Raw genomic sequence first — 18,290 nt, 5'->3', positions numbered from 1 at the left:
GGAATATTTAGTATCGACTTCCTATGTAGATCTATAATGAGTCTTGTTTGTATAACGATGAAGTGGGTTTTAACCCACGCGTCTTGTTATATACTTTTACCGGTCAGTGTCCACGCCAGAACGATCGATAGGTTCTTTTTCTTTTTTTTCCTTCTTTTTTTTCGCAACTTGTGTCGGCAATGCTAGATACTTGCGAAATCGATATCTGTGAACGTGATTGAAAATCCACGCGAACTTTTATCGGAAAGTTTATAAATATATAACAAATAAATGCATGCTCGATGTACACGATGCTTTTCCGCTTCGACTTTGCCGTTTCATGTACGTGTGCAAGATATCGCTATGTCGATTGCATCGATATTTTGTTACATGTATATATTTATATGTATATACAAGTTAATAGAGAAGTCACTTTAAAACTTTTTTTTTTTATTTTATAATTAGAACTCGACATTACGATGACTGTAAAACTCACGTTATTACGGTGCATTATGACGCTATTAAAAGTTTGCCATTGTTACGAAAACAATTTCACTGAAGAAACTTGTAGCATTACGATTTGTAAGTAGTTATTGTGCAAATTAGAAGTGCAATTTTATTATAAAACTTTAATTAAAAAAAAAAAATAAAACAAAACATAATTTACCTGAAAGCACAGATAGTCACGAGATTCTTGAACAGTTCATGTTTGTATAAATATCATTGATCACAGATCCAGCAACTTTTTCGGCAGTGATGCACTCGTATTTAAAACAAAAGACTTAATAATTCTCGCTTCTTTCGCAAACAATTTTCGAGAGCGAGCGAGCTCTCGTTTCGCGGTCTTTAGCAGCATGTTTCCCATCGCTTTCTTCGCTGTCATGTAATTATTTTCGCGCGTAGGATTCAAAGCTGCGTTACGATACATTCGTATATTTTCTTTCGTTAATCGCACTTAAAGAATTAATGAAACGCACGGCGAACAACCGTGAACCAGAGGCAACATTCTTAAATGTCGCGTGGAAGGCACACTTGACGCGGCCGCGTACTCCGCGCGTGTGAAAGGGGTTGTACTATTCAACCCCCAGGTTGATGCGGTTACCAGTCACGTGTACATCACGTTCGACGACCATCCCCTCCATCATAATATCAAGATGTACTTAATTATCCATAGCTAGAAATAGGTACTCGAATGCTTGCAATCGTTGAAATCAATTAAGATAATCGTACGAATGATAACTTGCTTTTTTTTTATTTTAAAGAGATGAGAACATTACATTAAGCACGCCGGTTCTAATTATTGAAAAATTCGGAATAAAACAAACTTTCGTTTATTTTATAAATTTGCCGGAAATTAATTTTTCGTAAATGTTTTTTTTTTTTTTTTTTAATTTAGTATGTTGAGAAATCAGATAGTAGAAGTTAATTGCTATTTCTCCAAATGCGAAGAACTTCTTAATGCTCGCTTGCGTGTTTATTGGAAAAGGAACGCTGATAAACATCGGAGAGTTAATCTCTGAGGGCCACAATAATTTAATCAATAAATTAGAGCGCAGTTTTTCACTAATTTGACCAATAATGATGAAGCATTATGACCCGTACTTTGCTTTTAGATTAAAATAATTTGACTACAAAATACAATTTGAAATAACTTTACTTATAAAATTTTAATACTTAATCATTGTTGTTCTCGTCGTTAATTATGATTATTATTTTGTGGACGTTTATAAACGAACGGCATGGATTTATTAGACACACTTTTAAATTTACGCTCGCGCAAAGATCTTAAAACGTTTTTGCATTTTAATAGTATTATTGTCGGACGAATAATTTCTCTGGCGGAATGTACGCCATTAAAATTGCGGGTATACGTATATGGAAAGGGCAAAAGACGCCATAACACCTTAAAGAGGCTTGTAGTCGGGTAAAGTCGACCACTGGCCGGTCGGTTATATAGCTGCTTTAGATTAGCATGAGGTTGCACGCAACCCTGACGTTCAGGAAGACGATAAGGGAACGGGTAACCGTTTCCTCGGCTACCTAACTTTTCCACCCGTGACCTGCTGTTTTGTGCGTATAATGTAACCTCAATAATTGTTCCGAATTTTTCATTTTTTTACTGTATATATAAATTAGGCGTTTGACAAATGCCAGAAGCTGTTAGTTAGTTAATTAATACGATTGTATATTTTTATCCATCGAGGTTTTACTTTTGTTTTTTTTTTTGTTTTTTTTTCGAAAAACGTCAAAAAAATAGAAACATAAATCTTACTAAAAAAAAATTTATTCGTCTATAAAAAATACAAAGGTGTACAAAAATTTGTTGTACAGTAAGTCGTTGTGCATATATTCGACGTTGACTAATATTAAGATATAAATTAAATTGTTCGAAAAGTTCAGCATTAATTACAATAACGAGATGTCTCTCACGCATCAGTTCGCTCATAAAACTAGATAGCGATTATGAATTAAATATTTGTCACATTTAAATTTGCTACAATAAATATTTGGTAGGAATCTTGCGTTGGAAATTGTAGTTGATGAGACGTCGTATTATTTCCTAGTTGCTTACACAACGTAATAGTTTATAAAATAATCCCGGGGGTATTTTTTTTGTTTTCCGCAACTAAAGAATATTCAGCGGCATATCTAGGCGGTGTGAATCACGCGAGTGACCCCGATATTTATTGATTTGCTATAATTCCGTTGTTTCGATCTTTTTTCCTAGAGGATTAACGATCGCGTTCTGTCCCGAGTAAATTGGTGAATCTCTGTTAAAATTATTTTGAATATCGACACTCTCCACGCTGCAATAACAAAAAAGAAAAACGTATATATAAGTAATGAATTACATCACATCGTAGGTCGGTGCATTCAGAAATAATTTGATTAATGGTTAGCTTTGTACCTAGAAATGGTTGAAATTCTTGGCTCTATGTAATACGGTTTATCTTCAGCTCTTTGGTTTGTGTTAGCTTCGTTCATCATGTCTTCGTTATTAAGGGCGTTTTCGTCGAGAGAATCTCTCTCGGACGTATGACTGAACGACTCGTCGCTTTTAAACCACTCGTTTTCGTAAGCGTGCATCCATATGGGGTTTGAACCTTCGACGCTGTGCTTGTTTGTGTTCGGTACCCGACCTGGGCTTCTGATGAATTCCGAGTCCGACGCACCTTTGGGCAATGTAACGTAACATTATGTTAAAGTATCATCTTACGGATATTCTTTTAATTGCGTTATATCATAGTATACAAAATTGATTCTAAAATTGTTTGCGCGAAATTACGTTCGAGCTACATTGGCATTCTAAATATGAGATATCAGCTTGACAGAAATCTTAATAAGCAGTGGAGCAATTGCGTTCGTTTTCCCGGAAGAGAACGAGCGGAGTTGGGTTGAAATTTGCATTTTAAATTACCAAATGGTGACGCGTTCGCCGCTTTCAGTTGCCTTCGGAAAGAAGCCCTTTGGGACAAGCACAAAGCGACACATAGAATCAGTAGAGCTCCTAGAAATAGGGTCAATGTGAGAAGCCAGAAAGTAGTTCCGGCTTGTTCGTACTGTATAATTGGTTCAGGTTTCGCTGGCTGCGTATCGAGGACGTTGAACTCCTTGAATAGATTATCGAGTTTCTCAATGTTCCTGTCAACCAGCTCGAGGACCTCGGATACCTCGAGAATCGAATTGTCCCGACGATTCACGAGATGCAAATATAAATCCGTTTTCGTTCTGTCGACGGAGCCGTCTTGATTTTCGTGCACCTTATATTCGTCAACGTTAATTATAGCGCTGGTGACGTTACCCAGAATTCTAGGAACGAAACATTCAGACGTTAGCTTAAACACTTAAAAGTATTTAATTAAATTTTCGCGGCAGTTTAATTCGAAGGATAGTTACGTAATGTCGTACTTACTCTCGAAAGGTTTCGATTCGACTTCGAACTTCCGGCGGGTGTTGGCGGAGAACAAAACGAACCCTTTGATCCTCTCGTAATAAATAGATAAAAACCCTCGCAGTGTCTTGCAAGCCATGTGTATCGTTAACGAGTACCTATCAACATATATACATATATATATTTTTTTTTACCAATAATATTTTACCGCACTTGTGCGGTTTACAAAAAAAAAAAAAAAATTGATTGTATCGATTATGTATATTATCAAAGTAAAATTATACCATGAAATCGAAGTACCCTTTCATCCCTCGTTGAGGATCGAAATTCAAACTCACTGCCCCATCATCTTTATTTACTAAAAATGGTTGCAGCTGCATATTTTCAAAGCCTTCGGTTAACGTCATGTGAACTTTGCCTACTTGATAATAACTGAGCACCGCGTTCTCGTCAGCATCCGCGTCAATTGCCTATAATATCATTTGTCGTAGTAATGAGAAAAGTTAGTATTAGAGAGATTAACAATACTCTTTTAGAGCGCAATACAAAGTTACCTTTATATGCATAAATTGCGTGCCGAAGTCGGCTTCGGTAGTAACGCCACCCGTAAAGATATCTTTCACGAATTGCGGAGCATTATCGTTAATATCGTCGACTTTTATAACGACTTGTAATAAAGTGGCATCAGTCTTGTCGAACGTCGTTTTGTTTTCCGGAACAGTTTTGCAATCTTCCGTTGCTTTAATAATCAATGTATGTTCCTCTTGTTGTTCTCTGTCCAACAACTTGGCAGTCTAAATGATAAATAATATTAATTTTCTCCAAGTCACGAAATAAGAAATTGGATTTTATATTTATATACTCGCGGATAGTGTAATTGAAATAATTTATTATTTAATAAGCTACTTACGCTAAGCTCGTGCTTATAAATATCTAAAACGAATAGTCCATTATTATTTCCGCCGATTATAAAATAACAGACTTGAGTGGGCGGGTCTTCCAAATCGTCAACGTCGTCGTTATCAAATGTCTCTGGAAGCAACACCATCTCCGACCCTGGTGGCTGCTCTTCCGTGAAGTTAATACTAAAAACGTTTACTAAAAATTGTGGCTCGAAATCGTTGATATTCCGCACATAAATAATTAGATCGAGATCTGAGCTCAAAGGTGTCGGAATCCCCAAATCGTATGCTTCGACGCGTATCTGTATTAGAAATAATTTTTAATTTTATTCGCAAAGAAATTCATAAAGTAATTTTAAAAAATATTAATAATAAAAGCCGATTTAATTCTCATGATTAAATAAATTTGCATACCTCGTATAATTTTTGAGTTTCTCTATCGAGCGGCAATTTCAAAGATATCACGCCGGTTTTCTCGTCGATACGAAAAGTCTTCCAGTGGCCCGCGAGATCCTGCTTTAAACGATAATGCACGTCGCCATTTAATCCCGTATCTGCGTCTCTCGCCTCGATTTGAATAATCGAACTCCCTACTGTTACGTTCTGAAACCGTGTCGTTACATCATTAATGCTGTTTTGCGTGTATTAGAATTACGGCATTATGCAAATTGGCCAGAATTTCGAACCTCTGGTACACGGATGGTGGTGTTGTGCTGGGGGCTAATGAATAAAGGTGGATTATCATTGTAATCCGTGACACAAATTTTCAAAATTCCATTATCCTTATTGGACGGCGTTCCCAGATCGCGTGCTTCGACATTTAGCGTATAATTTCCAAATTTCCCTCTCAGTGGCTGCGCAGCTTTGATCTTCGCGGTCCAATAATCCGTTTGCTCTAACAGAAATAAACCTGCGGATAAAAAATTTGTATTATTAATTTCGAAATTATATATTTTGTCAGGCAGTATTAAAAAAAAATTAATCACGTACCTAATTCATTACCCGAAGTGACCCTAATTATGACGCGTCCGTTTGGCGTCGTCGGGTCGTCAGCGTCCTTTACTTTTATAATATAAATTAATTCTCGTACGTCGTGAAACTCTGATATTGAAATGCAGTCTTGAGGTATGTCCATCTTCGGGGCATTGTCGTTCACATCAATGACCGTAACTCTAAAAAACGATATCGTGCACTTTTATGACGACATTACGTAAGCAAGTTGAATCACGTTGCAATTTAAAGTAAATTAAAACAATTAAATTTCTCATTGATAAATTAAGAAATTTCGTACTGTATTTGCTTGAACGCGTTTCGAGATTCCCCCGCCGTATAACCGAATTGATAATTGTCCCACGCTTCTATAACCAATACGTAACTATGTTTAGCTTCCCAGTCCAAAAGATCAGCCACCGTCAATGATCCAGTTTCGGAATGAATAGCGAAGGTTCCCTGTTGAAAGTAGTAGCTCGAATAAACAACGAGGTTAAGTCATTAAAAAAAATGTCATGCTCGTATATCATTACGAAAAGGCAACTCTCGTCATATTAGTTTTCTACCTGAGATGACATTCTGTCCAAAAGATAAGTGATCTTTCCGTAGTCCCCACTGTCAGAATCTGCCGCCTGTATTACTGCGATCTCGGTGCCAATTTTTGAATTTTCCATAACAGTTACATTACTGACATTTGAGACGAAATACGGATTGTTATCATTTTCGTCCAATACTTGAACATATACTTCCGATAAACTTGATCTATAAAATTTGATAAGACATGCGTCATTTTTTTTTATATATATATTTAATACGTAGATTTTAATTATAATTATTTTAATTATAAATTTTATACATACATACATCGAAGAGAAACAATGCCAGAATGTTAATAAAATAAATCGAAATATTATTAAAGTTTGTATCTCTTACCGGGGTGGAATTCCAGAATCGGTAGCTTTGACGGTTAAATTAAGCCAGGCGTACAATTCTCTGTCGATTTTATTAGCGACGACCATTTCTCCGGTTTCGGGATCTAAATGCACGAGATCGGTAATCTCTTTCGGACCTTGTAAAGAATACGTAATGCTGCGATTTTTATCAGCGTCATCGGCAACGATATTAGCGATGTTAACGCCATTTTTACTGTTCTCGGTAACGGAACGTCTGTAGAATGGTCTCCGGAATTTCGGATTATTATCGTTCTCGTCCTCGATGATTATACTCAATGTGGCTGCAAATGTAATTTCACCATCACTGCGCTTTAAATAAAATACTTTCGGGCGGGAAAAGTTTTAAGAACGCTTCGAGAACTTTTGTGGAAAAAAATAATTTTTTTTTTAACGAAATCTCTCTGGAAATACAAAAAACACTTTTCGAAACTAACCAGATGCAGTTTGCAAGCCTCTCACTGCGGCCAAGTCTTCAACTACGAGTCCCAGTCTGATAGTTTCCACGCGCTCTCTATCCAACAGCCTCACTATGCGTAGCAAGCCGTCCAATGCGTTTAACTCTAACGCTGCTAAATAATCGTATTCTTGTACTTTGATTAAAGTGCCCTCCTCGTTTCGCGCCTCCGACGAGTTGGGATCCACGCGATAACGTAGAATCGGAGCTACGTCCGGATCTTGCGCCACTATGCGATGAACGTAGGACCCGACCTGAAGTTATTCGCAATCTGATAATATTAAAAACTTTAATAAAAGAGCATCCGGTAACGTACCTGGGTGTTTTCTCTTATAGTGACCGTGCCGGGATCGACGAAAACCGGCGGTTTATTATTAACGTCCAAGATAGTGATGTTCACGAGAACCTCGGCCGTCCGTTGAATTTCCGTGCCGCTGTCGATGGCGATAACGTTTAAATTATATCTCGTGGTTTTCGGTGACGTGAGATCCGGATCTAAATTTGAGCCCGGCGCAACTTGGATCACCCCTGTTTCGGGGCTGATTACGAACTTGTCGCCGGCTCCGCTCTGAATTCGATAGACTAACTTGTTGTTCGGCGACGATAAATCCTTGTCCCAAGCCTTCACCTGTGCAGATAATTCACATTTTATAATCGCGATGACATTTTATTATATCACACGTAAGTTTTCTTTTAATTTTTTTTTTTTTTAATTTTCTACGTAATTCACAAATTTGTGTCTTCGACTCGGCGGTGATTATCACATGAGATATATTATTATACGTACTTGTACAATGCTCGTGCCACCTGGCAAATCTTCAGGAATATTTCTCTTGTACAGAGCTCTTTCGAAAACTGGAGCGTTATCGTTAACATCTCTTAAGTATATAATCAGAGGAACGTTGGAAGTTAAGCTCGGTACACCCATGTCTCTAGCTCTCACTGTCAATTTTAAATGACGTATGATCATTTCTTTGTGCCCTTGATTGATAGGCAGAGCCTCGTAATCCAGGGGACGAGCGGGCGTGACCACCCCGCGTTTCGAATCGATGGTAAAGTTTCGGGAAAATTCGCTGGATACCAGAGCGTAAACTATTTCGCTGTTTCGCGTGTTGTTCAAATCGTTGTCGGACGCCTCGACGATTAAAGGCGACTCGAAGTGATCCTCGTTCTCCAGCAGCACTGCCTCGTATTTATTTTGCAAAAAGATTGGAGCGTTGTCGTTTACGTCGTCGATATTAATTACCAATTGCGCAGCGTTGCGATTCCCTTTTCCGAGATTATCTCGCGCCTCGACGGTGAGATAATGCCGAGCGACTAATTCTCGATCGAAACTCGGTCCGGGACGTTTGACGGTGATCACGCCGGTAAACGGGTCCATCGTTAATCTATAATGAAAATAATTTCACTCAGGTTTAATTTAATTAATATGTTATTCAACATTTTTATTATACGAAAAGTCATTTAGCGAAGTCGCGAAGTATAATTTAATTTTAATATTTTATTATTTTTTTTTATTATTATTATCTTACGCATGTGCAATGCTACCGCCCAAAGTTGTATATCGTATTCCGTGTGTTCCGAAGTTACCGCTGTCTCCGTCCAAAGCCTGCACCCAAGCCACGGTCGTCCCCTCGGCGCAATTTTCTGGTATCGATACCTCGTAAATACCTTTCGTGAACTCGGGATAGTTGTCATTTTGATCCTTGATAAAGACCGTAACCGGTACCGCGCTATATTTCGGCAAAACCGACGTGATCTCTTTCGCAACGAGGGTGAAATTTACTACTGTAAGAATCAAATACGTAAATTTTACACACTACATACTACGAAAACGTATAAGTAACATTATAATGATAACATTTTAATAATAGCCTTACCAGATATTTTTTCAAAATCCAATTTGCTCGAGTCTTTGACGCGTATTAAAAATGGGGCCTCGTTAATTCCGCGGAACGGTGTTACGTCAAATATTCCACCATCATCTTTGATAAATATTTGAAACGTACCATTGGAACCCTGGGAAAAAAAATTAATTTATAAAAAGTACTTTCGAAATTCCGTAAAGAAAAAAGAAAAAAAATTATTATATCCATTGTTTTATTTTCCAGAAATGTTAATTTCTTTTTCGTACGAACGTAAGAATTCTATTATAAAGATTAATAGTTTCTTCTCTATTTTCAACTTGCCAAGTCGTGATCAAAAACTTCGGGCACGGCGTCGCCAATGAAATTGACCGGCGTGTTCTCCGGCGCATTCTCGTTTATTTCGGCGTGGTACAGCATACTTCGAAATGTCGGCGTTTCGTCGTTTACGTCGGTAAGAATAATGGTGACTTCGGTACTGACAGACGGCGGCGGATTAATCTTTGACACTTCTTTAACCGTAATTTCGAGAATGAAAGTGCCATCGCTATTCTCCTCGGCCTCTCTGTCCAATTGCGCTCTCGTGAACACAAGGCCGGAATTCGCATCAATATTGAACAAATATTTCGGCCCCTTCGTAATGCTATAAGTCACTTTGTTGTTTATCCCCTTGTCGCCATCCACAGCACGAACTGCAAAGAGATTTATCATCGGATCGTTAGAGCTAAAGAATTTCTCTTAATCTAGTTCTAGTTTCAAAGAGCAAAAATTTAAGAAACGGATTTTATACCGATCGTGTTTTTCTCGCGTTAATTTCCCGTCGCAGCAAAGCAAAACACGCATCACGGTTACGCGATTATTAGACCGCGATCGTTTAGATTTGCAATCGTGCGGTAGAAGTTCTTGCAATATATGTATACGTGCGTGTTCGAACGCATTACGCCGTGCGTCTGCGAGTATCGGAGTGTATCAAATAAAATTCTAAATTAATTAGCTGCGAATTGTCCATTACAGCATCTTAGTTAATTTCTTATCTTAATTAACCGGCATTAGTTATAATAAATAATTTCATTATTTATACATTTATTCCATTATCGTGTTACCACATACTTAATATTACATTGAAAATTAGATTTTGCGAATTAAAAATTACTCGGACGTTGTTCCGTTTGCGAAATATAAAATGCTGACCTTGCAAAACAGATGTGCCTATCCTGGCATTCTCGCTGATCCTTGCGACAGGAGTCATGGCTATGAATTCCGGAGGTTGATCCTCCACATCCTGTACTTTGATTAAAATCGCCGTTGTTCCCGTATTCACCTGGTAGAATAATTAAGCATAAGTAAACTACCTTGCAGGAAGTTGCCTCAAAGAAAATGGCTATAATAAATAACTGTAACGACGCTTATGTAGATAATTATCTTATGGCATTGTTCGCTCTTCACTGCGCTTGACTCTACAAAGGGGAAAAGTCATTGAACTATTCAGTAATCCATAGGTCATGCGGGTTTTATCTACGCGATATCAACTCCTCGTGTGTCGTGTTTTGTCAAAAATATTCTTATAATTAAAAGAAAAAAAAAAGAAAAGAAAAAAATTTGATACTAGATATTACAATTTTTACTTTTTTTTTAAATAGAAAATCGCTTACTTAAAAATTATTGTGACATTTTTCTTATCATATTTTATGATATTTGAACAAAATTAAGGTATCCGAGACATAAAACGTATTTCGTCAGATGCGATTAATTAAATAAGAATACGCGATTTAAACGTAAAAGTACCTTTTCATTTATTGCACGATCTACGGCCAATATCCGCAGTTGATACAGATACTTTCTTTCGTAATCCAACGTGCCCACTAAGCGTATAACGCCCTTGCCATTGACGGTCGATATACTGAAAACGTTATTATCGCCGTCCAATTCCTGAAGGTAATACACCACTTGACCATGAGCACCCAAATCGGTGTCGGTGGCTTCCACCGTCGTTAAAACACCCGGGCGTGAATCCTCGCGGAGGGTCAACGAAGTTGGATGTGGTCGGAAAATCGGGATGTTGTCATTAATGTCTTCAACCAGAAGCAGTAGACTTTGCGTGATGAAATTTCCTTCTCCTAATCTTCCATCCGTTAACGTTAATACGAGTGCATATTCGTCTTTCGTCTGATAAATCACAAGTAATATACATTTATATCGGATAATAGATATTTTAGACGATCTGTATACTTAAAAATTCAGGTTAGAATTTTTTTTGTCTTTTCTTTTTTTAAATAATTTTCTGTCATTAATTTTTATGACTCGTAACGTGAAAAACGTTTTGATCGAAGTAGGCTCTCTGAAAATTTGCATCGCGCGAGATGATTATTATAATTCGAACGCAAGCATCATCGCTAACGATAGAAAGTTAATCTTCCGATGCGTTACTTTATGCGTGCACCGATGACGACTGCTAAAAAATGACAGCTTCGAATCGTTAAAAAGATGATCGGTAAATTACGTTTGTCTCCACTGCCAATACTTAAATTTCTCTTTAATGGTTTGCCGGACTGTAATATTGAAATTGCGATCCGAAGAAAAGGTAAATTACTCGCGCAAAATAGAAATAACAGCGTCGGGATAAGAATTATTGCGGTATCTCTTCCTGTGTTATTTTTACTTCTCTCATTGTGTTGCTTAATAGCTCTCACTTGACAGCGTTTATAATTGTCGTTGAAATGAACAATTGTTAAAATTCCGTCTTTACTTCGTGATTATCGATGCGGAAACTTTAAAAATATATATTTTTTTTTTTTTTTTTTACCGGAAATATCCTACACATATTCCTCACGTCTTAAAAGTTACGTAGATTAAAGGTTTCAGATACCTCTCTGTCCAGCAATTTATTTAAGTAAATATTGGCTTGATTAAAACCGAAATTTTCGACTCGTATCACATCGCTGCCAGGCTGATCTCGAACACCGAAAGTCAGTATATCGTTATCTGGATCGATGCCTTTCAGTTTGTAAATCAGGCTCCCTGTAAATTTAATAAGAATTTAATTTTGACATAATTATGATTATAGAAAGAAATAATGCTGAGGTAACGAAAAAGTGTCACAGATATAAAACATTAATATTCGCAAATTTTTAAGTGGCAACGGTTTATACAACGGTGCTTGAAAATCGGCGTATTAAACTAGTTATAAGTTTTGTGATCCGTGACCAACCGGTGCAAGTATGCATGAAGACGCGCCCGTGTTCTTTTACTATGAATTAATCGATCATAAAATTTTATTCGACTGTTTGCTTAATAAAACCCGCAGTCGTGCACTAATGCTTGTTTATTATACGAAAATTTATATTTAATTGACATTCGTTTTTTAAGAATAGCGTATTTCTTTCTGTAAAACAAAAAAATTCGTTTATTACCAATCGGTGTTTCAGGCCCCTCTTTCAGTCTGAGAACAATTTCTGTTTGTCCGTCTATGAGAAATCTGGGGGGATTGTTTCTAGCCGAGCAATAAGTCAAAAAATATCCAAATATGAAGTATAACAATTCTATTTTAAATCGGCTCCTCTTGCACGATCGCAGCAGCCATGAGGACGATCTCGTTTGCTTATCCGACGTCATCTTGGCCGAGCGATATTTGTAATCGACATGTTCCCTCTCGTAGAATCTTTCACTTTTTTACGCTCTGAAATTAATATATACTCATTAGAATGCGAGGTATTGTCGCGAAAAGAGATTAGCTCACATATATAGACTGCTATTGATTTCTAATATTTTTGTATGTCGCAACTTTTGTTAGGATCACGCAAAATTTGACACATATTTTATTTATATGCACGTATGCAGTCTATTTACTTGCTGCATTTAGTTTGATAACTGTTAAACCGGTATTCACGCTGAGTGGTTGCTTTCTCCTCGGTAAAACGTCGTCTTAATGCAATGTCAAGAGTATCTCGCCGCGAACGATCACGGAGATTAAACCCGGAGTGAAAGCTTACCGGAAGAAACGACGTTTTCTCACGGCTTTTAAATTGGTGCCGTACGCAATAATTAAAACGAAGTATCTTTCAACAAAATCCTCTGTACCCACATTACGCAAGATTTATTGAATAACTTGATCTTTTTTAAGATATTACTCGACCGACGAAGCCGATGATATAATATCGCATATTTACGAGAGAAAGTGTTACGAGGTGAAATAAGTAAACTTTAATTGTGATACTTTCGTGGAAAGCCTATAATATATTTAAATAATGTCTGATTAATTTTAGATGAATTATGATTAACTTAAATTTAATTTTAATAAATATTTATTGTCAAGTTATTTAAAAAAAGAAAAAAATATGTAATCTTAGAAATTAGAGAGTTGCAAAGATTAATGCTTTTACTCTTTTGATGAATAAAAAGATTAATTTTAATTTAAAAAAAAAATCAACAAAGTATCAAATTAATAGTTCGAAGATAGGAGTTACAAAGCTTGGGTGGGATACGCGGAAGAATCGTTTGCACTGACCCGTGTTCGTGTAAGAACTCTTCTTTAAGATAGTTTGACACTTAAAGAACACTGAGTGAGCACGCCGAACGGTGCTCTTCTTGCCAACAAAGTGTATCGGCCACGCTCTTGACTTTTAAGACTGCTAAATAACAGGCTGGTGCGAAGCTCCTCGATGTGTGGATGCTCGTATATTCAAATGTGTACGACGTACATACGTGCGCTATCTGATTTTCAGCAAATAAAGAACGTAACAGGAAACGAATCTTTTCTTATTCCGATGAGTATTGATAAGAGTTATACCGGGGGGGGCAATTTTTATTCGATGACATAAAATCTCTTTTCAAATCCGACTTCAAACAACTTTTCGCATTTGCTTCAAGGCAGTTACGATCGTTGAATAAATAACAATCCAAATTAAATAAACGGCATACGGAAATTTCTCTAAATCCTCGTGATTATTATCCTACGTATGTTTTCTCATCGATTATTCGCTGTTGAAAGTAATCGATGCAATTATATATAATGATTCGTCTAATCTTTTATCTACTTAATAATAATATTCGAAATGCATACCATGAAGAAGATAGCGTGACTAAAATTTTCTCCAGCTCCTTTACAACCGCGTGCACCTTCGCGCGTCGCAAAATTCTTCGGGAAGATTGATCGGTAGTAGACAGTTTAGATTCAGGAGAATTTTATTATTCCGACAATCGTCGATTTTTACTTTCGACACAGGCTGCTCGTACGACAGAAGTCCTCCTTCTCCTCCCTCCCCTCGTGAGCATTGACCGAAAAAGAGTGGCTTGTGTCTGAGTAGAGGAAGTTTTCTCTATGCACGCTGGCTCGAATAAAGGGGCAATAAGGTCGTATTTCCAATGGGGGGGCTGTCCCGAGGTGCGTGACGTCATTTCCTACACCTGCCATGCATGCTTCCGAATGATAACACTGTCCCGGGATATTGACGTACACCCATGCAGCATGTCTGTTGCCCGGCCAACCCCATACAGAATTTCCTTGCGTGACGAGCTCCCCCACACCATGAACACATGTAAAGAATCTCCTTGGCGAGTGCAGACACGCCATCAGTTGTTCGCAATATCGATACGTACAGTCGTTTTTGTAGTATTAGAAAATTCAGATACAAACTGAGAGTAGGCTTTGGAGAGGAAGCGGACGAGTAATATAATAGTCTTCCCCGATAAATTCGCGTCAACTTTTCTAATTTAAATGGTTTAATTAAGAGAAAGCATATTATTTTTTTTAAGAGTACTCAACTGAACTTTCTATTGTTTCATTTGATTCTTTTCGTGTTTGGAAAATTAATTTGTAGGAATCGAATATATGAAATTGTGTTAACAATTCAATAATTTTGTCGAAAAAGAAAAAAGGAATTGCAGAGTTCTCTGTGTTAGTCTGCGGTTGCATATGGTGTTACGACAATAAACAGATGCTGCTGTGTGAACGAAACGTACGAGTGAAATGAATTTCCTTTTCACATTGTAGTACGACGAAATATTACCCGTGGGAGTAGAATTAACGGCGTCTTATCTCATCGTACAAATAATTATAACGAAATACAATGGCGATTATTTAATAATTTCATAAGAGGTTGAAGCGTGATTGCATTTTTGCGTCATAAGCATTCTCATTTCATAATTAATATGTTGCAAGGAAATTTGGGTCAGTGCTAACAATTACCGATCGCTGTCCAGTAGTTAGCTTCAACGTTTAATTTCGATTGTAATAAACGGATGTCACGGCATGTAAAGCTGAGTCACTCGTAGGAGAAGCACAAATTCATACAAATGTGCAATAACTAATATTACGATTTATTTTAATTTATTTCGAATATTATGTTTAAAAAATAAAATTTTTCTCAATTTAAGAAAATTTAAATTAGAAACATATGTCTATATATCTCGTTTTTCGCTCTTTCGTGTTTCTAATGGAATAAATCGAAGTAATGAAACTTCAACTGCTACTTCGATCGCGGAGAGAAATAGAGAGAAGCCTTCACTTCTCGCTGAAGTTTGTTGAAAATTGATTGTATAATAATAAGTATACGAAACGTTGCTTTTCGGATTGCAAGGCCAGTTATCAAACAGTAGCGAGCGATATCGTTGATTCGGCGAATTAAACTTTCAGTGGTGGTGTCAGATAAGCATTAATTGCACGTCAGATACGTGAGATTCCACACCGGCATAATTCGTACCAGGATGTCGACTGTGATGGACGTGCTGTCTGTCACGTTTTAAAATCAATGTCACGTTTTAAAAGTTCCGCGGAACTTTCTAAAAAATTGCGAGCTTCTGCCTTTCCACGGCCAATCAAATTCAATAACAGCGACAATTTATTAAAATGTGTAAATGACATGAAAATGTAAAGATAACATTGGACTTTATATCAAATCGTTTAATTCTTCGAATCGATTGCAATTACTTTTTTTTTTTTTTTTTTTTACGTATAAAATTTTCGTATTAAAATCGTAAGACACTTTGCTTTTTGATACGCAGAAATATACAAATGTAGGAACATGAAGGTTTCGGATGAAAAAAGTCAGATCATTTTGATAATTGCGAGTAGAAGATCCACTTGTGTTTGTTAGACAGTATTTTGTACTCACCAGAATTTTTAATATGACGTGTAGCACAATGGCGGGAACAGATTTGTCTAGTACGTCTCGGCGATGAAAATGAATCTCTTTATTCCCACAATTGTCTCGCTTTAACTTAAGCTTTTAACACGCTGTCGTGCTAGCGTTAGGATAACGCAAAGCGCGCAATATATGTTTATACGTGTCCCAATATGCCAATAACTGCATTGAAATCGAATTAGTTATTACTTCTGTTCTTTAAATACACACACACACGCGCACATTTTTTTTCATACTAAATCATTAATAAAACATAAATGTAACGCGATCGTTAATATGTCTTTTCAACGCATTAGCCATTCAAGAGACTGAATAGATTATCGCATATCACGCACATGGCGCAAATTAGCTCAAATATATTATAATTTAATTATTAAATCACTGCAATCACTATAATTAAAAAAACTTTTTTTTTTAATGTTCCCCATGTTAAAAAATTTTTTTTTTATTTAATTAAAAGAAATATTCTTTCTTTTTCGCTGTCAATTGAAAACGAAAACCTGCACGCACCGATTTAAAACGAAACTTATATTACACTGTGGCCAATATACATCTTACATTAATTCACGTTTTTCACTGCTTCATCGCGAGTGTGGGAATGAAATAAAACCGAATGGTTATCGCGTTCGCGAGGTTAAAGGCGCTGACAAACAAATTTCTCGTAGACCCGTGTCATCGCCCGATAGACTGTGAGCTGCGGCGGGCTCACCTGTCCGAGCGAGCTTTCGATAGTAAACTGAAGGTACGGGCGAAGCCACCGTGGATCCCGTCGAGAGAGCGCAGATCGTTGCCTGGCATTCGTTCTGTGGCGTGAGCACTGACCGTGCACAGAACACCACAAAACGTACGGTTGTTCCAAGTTAAATTCAGCCCGTCGTGCTCCCCGAGGCGTGCACGAAGGGGGCCTCTCCCCCTTCGTCACAACCTCCGGTCACCTGTGCCACCTCACCGCCCGCAGGGGAAGATATATTTTACAGGGAATAGTAGGGCACCGCCTGCGGTCCGTCGATCGTCGAAAGAAACGGTAGCGCGATTATTAGCCTCGGTGCTGTAATCTTCCGTCGGGTATAAACGCGCCGGCTGTGTTTGCGTCCGTAGGATGCGCATTATTAAGGCGCGAACCCTTTGAGACGCGCTTGGGCTTTGTAATGAAGTTTAGCAAAAAAGATACGAAGCTGGCAAAAGCCCCGCGAAATTTAAGTAAACTAATTTATATATGAGTTTCAGTAGATTATATACTCGAAAGGCGCGAAAGGCAATTACTTTTTTTTTCTTTTTTTTTTTCAAGTATATGAGTTTAAAAATCATTAAAGATAGAAACTTTGTAAAGAATACAGGCCGCGTGTTACGTATAAACTTTCTTTGGGAAATTAATTATGCATGTAGAAGAGGAAAGGAAAAAGGAAATAAAAAAATTGTGAGGGCGAAACGAATCGATTTCTATATATCAATAATACGTAATATATGTATAAATAATATTTTCTAACGTTACGTGAAATGAATTATTATATTACACGTGCATTACATAAATTCTGTTCTACGAAGGAACTGGTTCGCAAACTAGTTTGTAATTTAGCTCGGCAATATTACGAAGCTCTGCTTTACCCGCTAGAGATGTTATTGATATAAATCGGCATTAGGATCTCGTAGAAAATATGTAACTTACAGCGTGGAAAAATGAAATGATCCGTCGGGTGTAAATATAATCCGGGTGCACACTGTACCTACTGTGAGTCAAGTTCGTTGAACCTGACTAACCGGCCAGGACAATCACTTTCAGCATTGAACCTCAGATGTCGCGTGCTGTTTCCCTGGAACTTTAAACACCGAGTTTGGGTCTTTCACTTTTTTTTTATTTTCACAAATTCCATATTAATAAAAAAAAAAAGACCAAAAAAAATTATCTACACGTTACAAAGTCATTTACGTCCGTTTCTTTCGCACACAATCGCATCTTCTCGTCCGAAGGTCTCTCGTTTCAGCCGTGACAATTCGTCGCCAGTTACGCGATCTTTATGAACGTGAAATCGAACTAGTAGACCTTGAAGGCGGCCTACGTATGGGGAGCCGCGCGTGAAAAGATCCGCAGACAAAATTGGGACGATGTATCAATGAC

The 18,290-nt window shown here is 37.4% G+C and overlaps 1 protein-coding gene across 1 annotated transcript; it reads right to left on the bottom strand.

Moving 5' to 3' along the window:
* Window positions 1-2,233: 2,233 nt before the first annotated feature.
* Window positions 2,234-16,114, bottom strand: Cad88c (cadherin 88C). Its single transcript, XM_070654928.1, has 23 exons — window positions 12,446-16,114; window positions 11,902-12,053; window positions 10,821-11,201; window positions 10,227-10,356; window positions 9,360-9,727; window positions 9,051-9,189; window positions 8,703-8,958; window positions 7,958-8,558; window positions 7,487-7,798; window positions 7,151-7,424; window positions 6,697-6,997; window positions 6,330-6,525; window positions 6,065-6,222; window positions 5,764-5,945; window positions 5,460-5,683; window positions 5,188-5,376; window positions 4,782-5,075; window positions 4,426-4,665; window positions 4,156-4,341; window positions 3,893-4,029; window positions 3,362-3,789; window positions 2,888-3,119; window positions 2,234-2,786 (listed from the first exon to the last, which is right to left on the bottom strand). Exons 1-23 carry the CDS (start codon window positions 12,645-12,647, stop codon window positions 2,675-2,677), a joined length of 5,694 nt encoding a protein of 1,897 aa, XP_070511029.1. The 5' UTR covers window positions 12,648-16,114; the 3' UTR covers window positions 2,234-2,674.
* Window positions 16,115-18,290: the final 2,176 nt, after the last annotated feature.

This window comes from Cardiocondyla obscurior, linkage group LG04 (genome assembly GCF_019399895.1).
Source record: "Cardiocondyla obscurior isolate alpha-2009 linkage group LG04, Cobs3.1, whole genome shotgun sequence".
NCBI classification, from domain to species: Eukaryota; Metazoa; Arthropoda; class Insecta; order Hymenoptera; family Formicidae; genus Cardiocondyla; species Cardiocondyla obscurior.
Note: the sequence above shows the minus strand (reverse complement) of the source record. Positions and strands in the feature narration are given on the sequence as shown.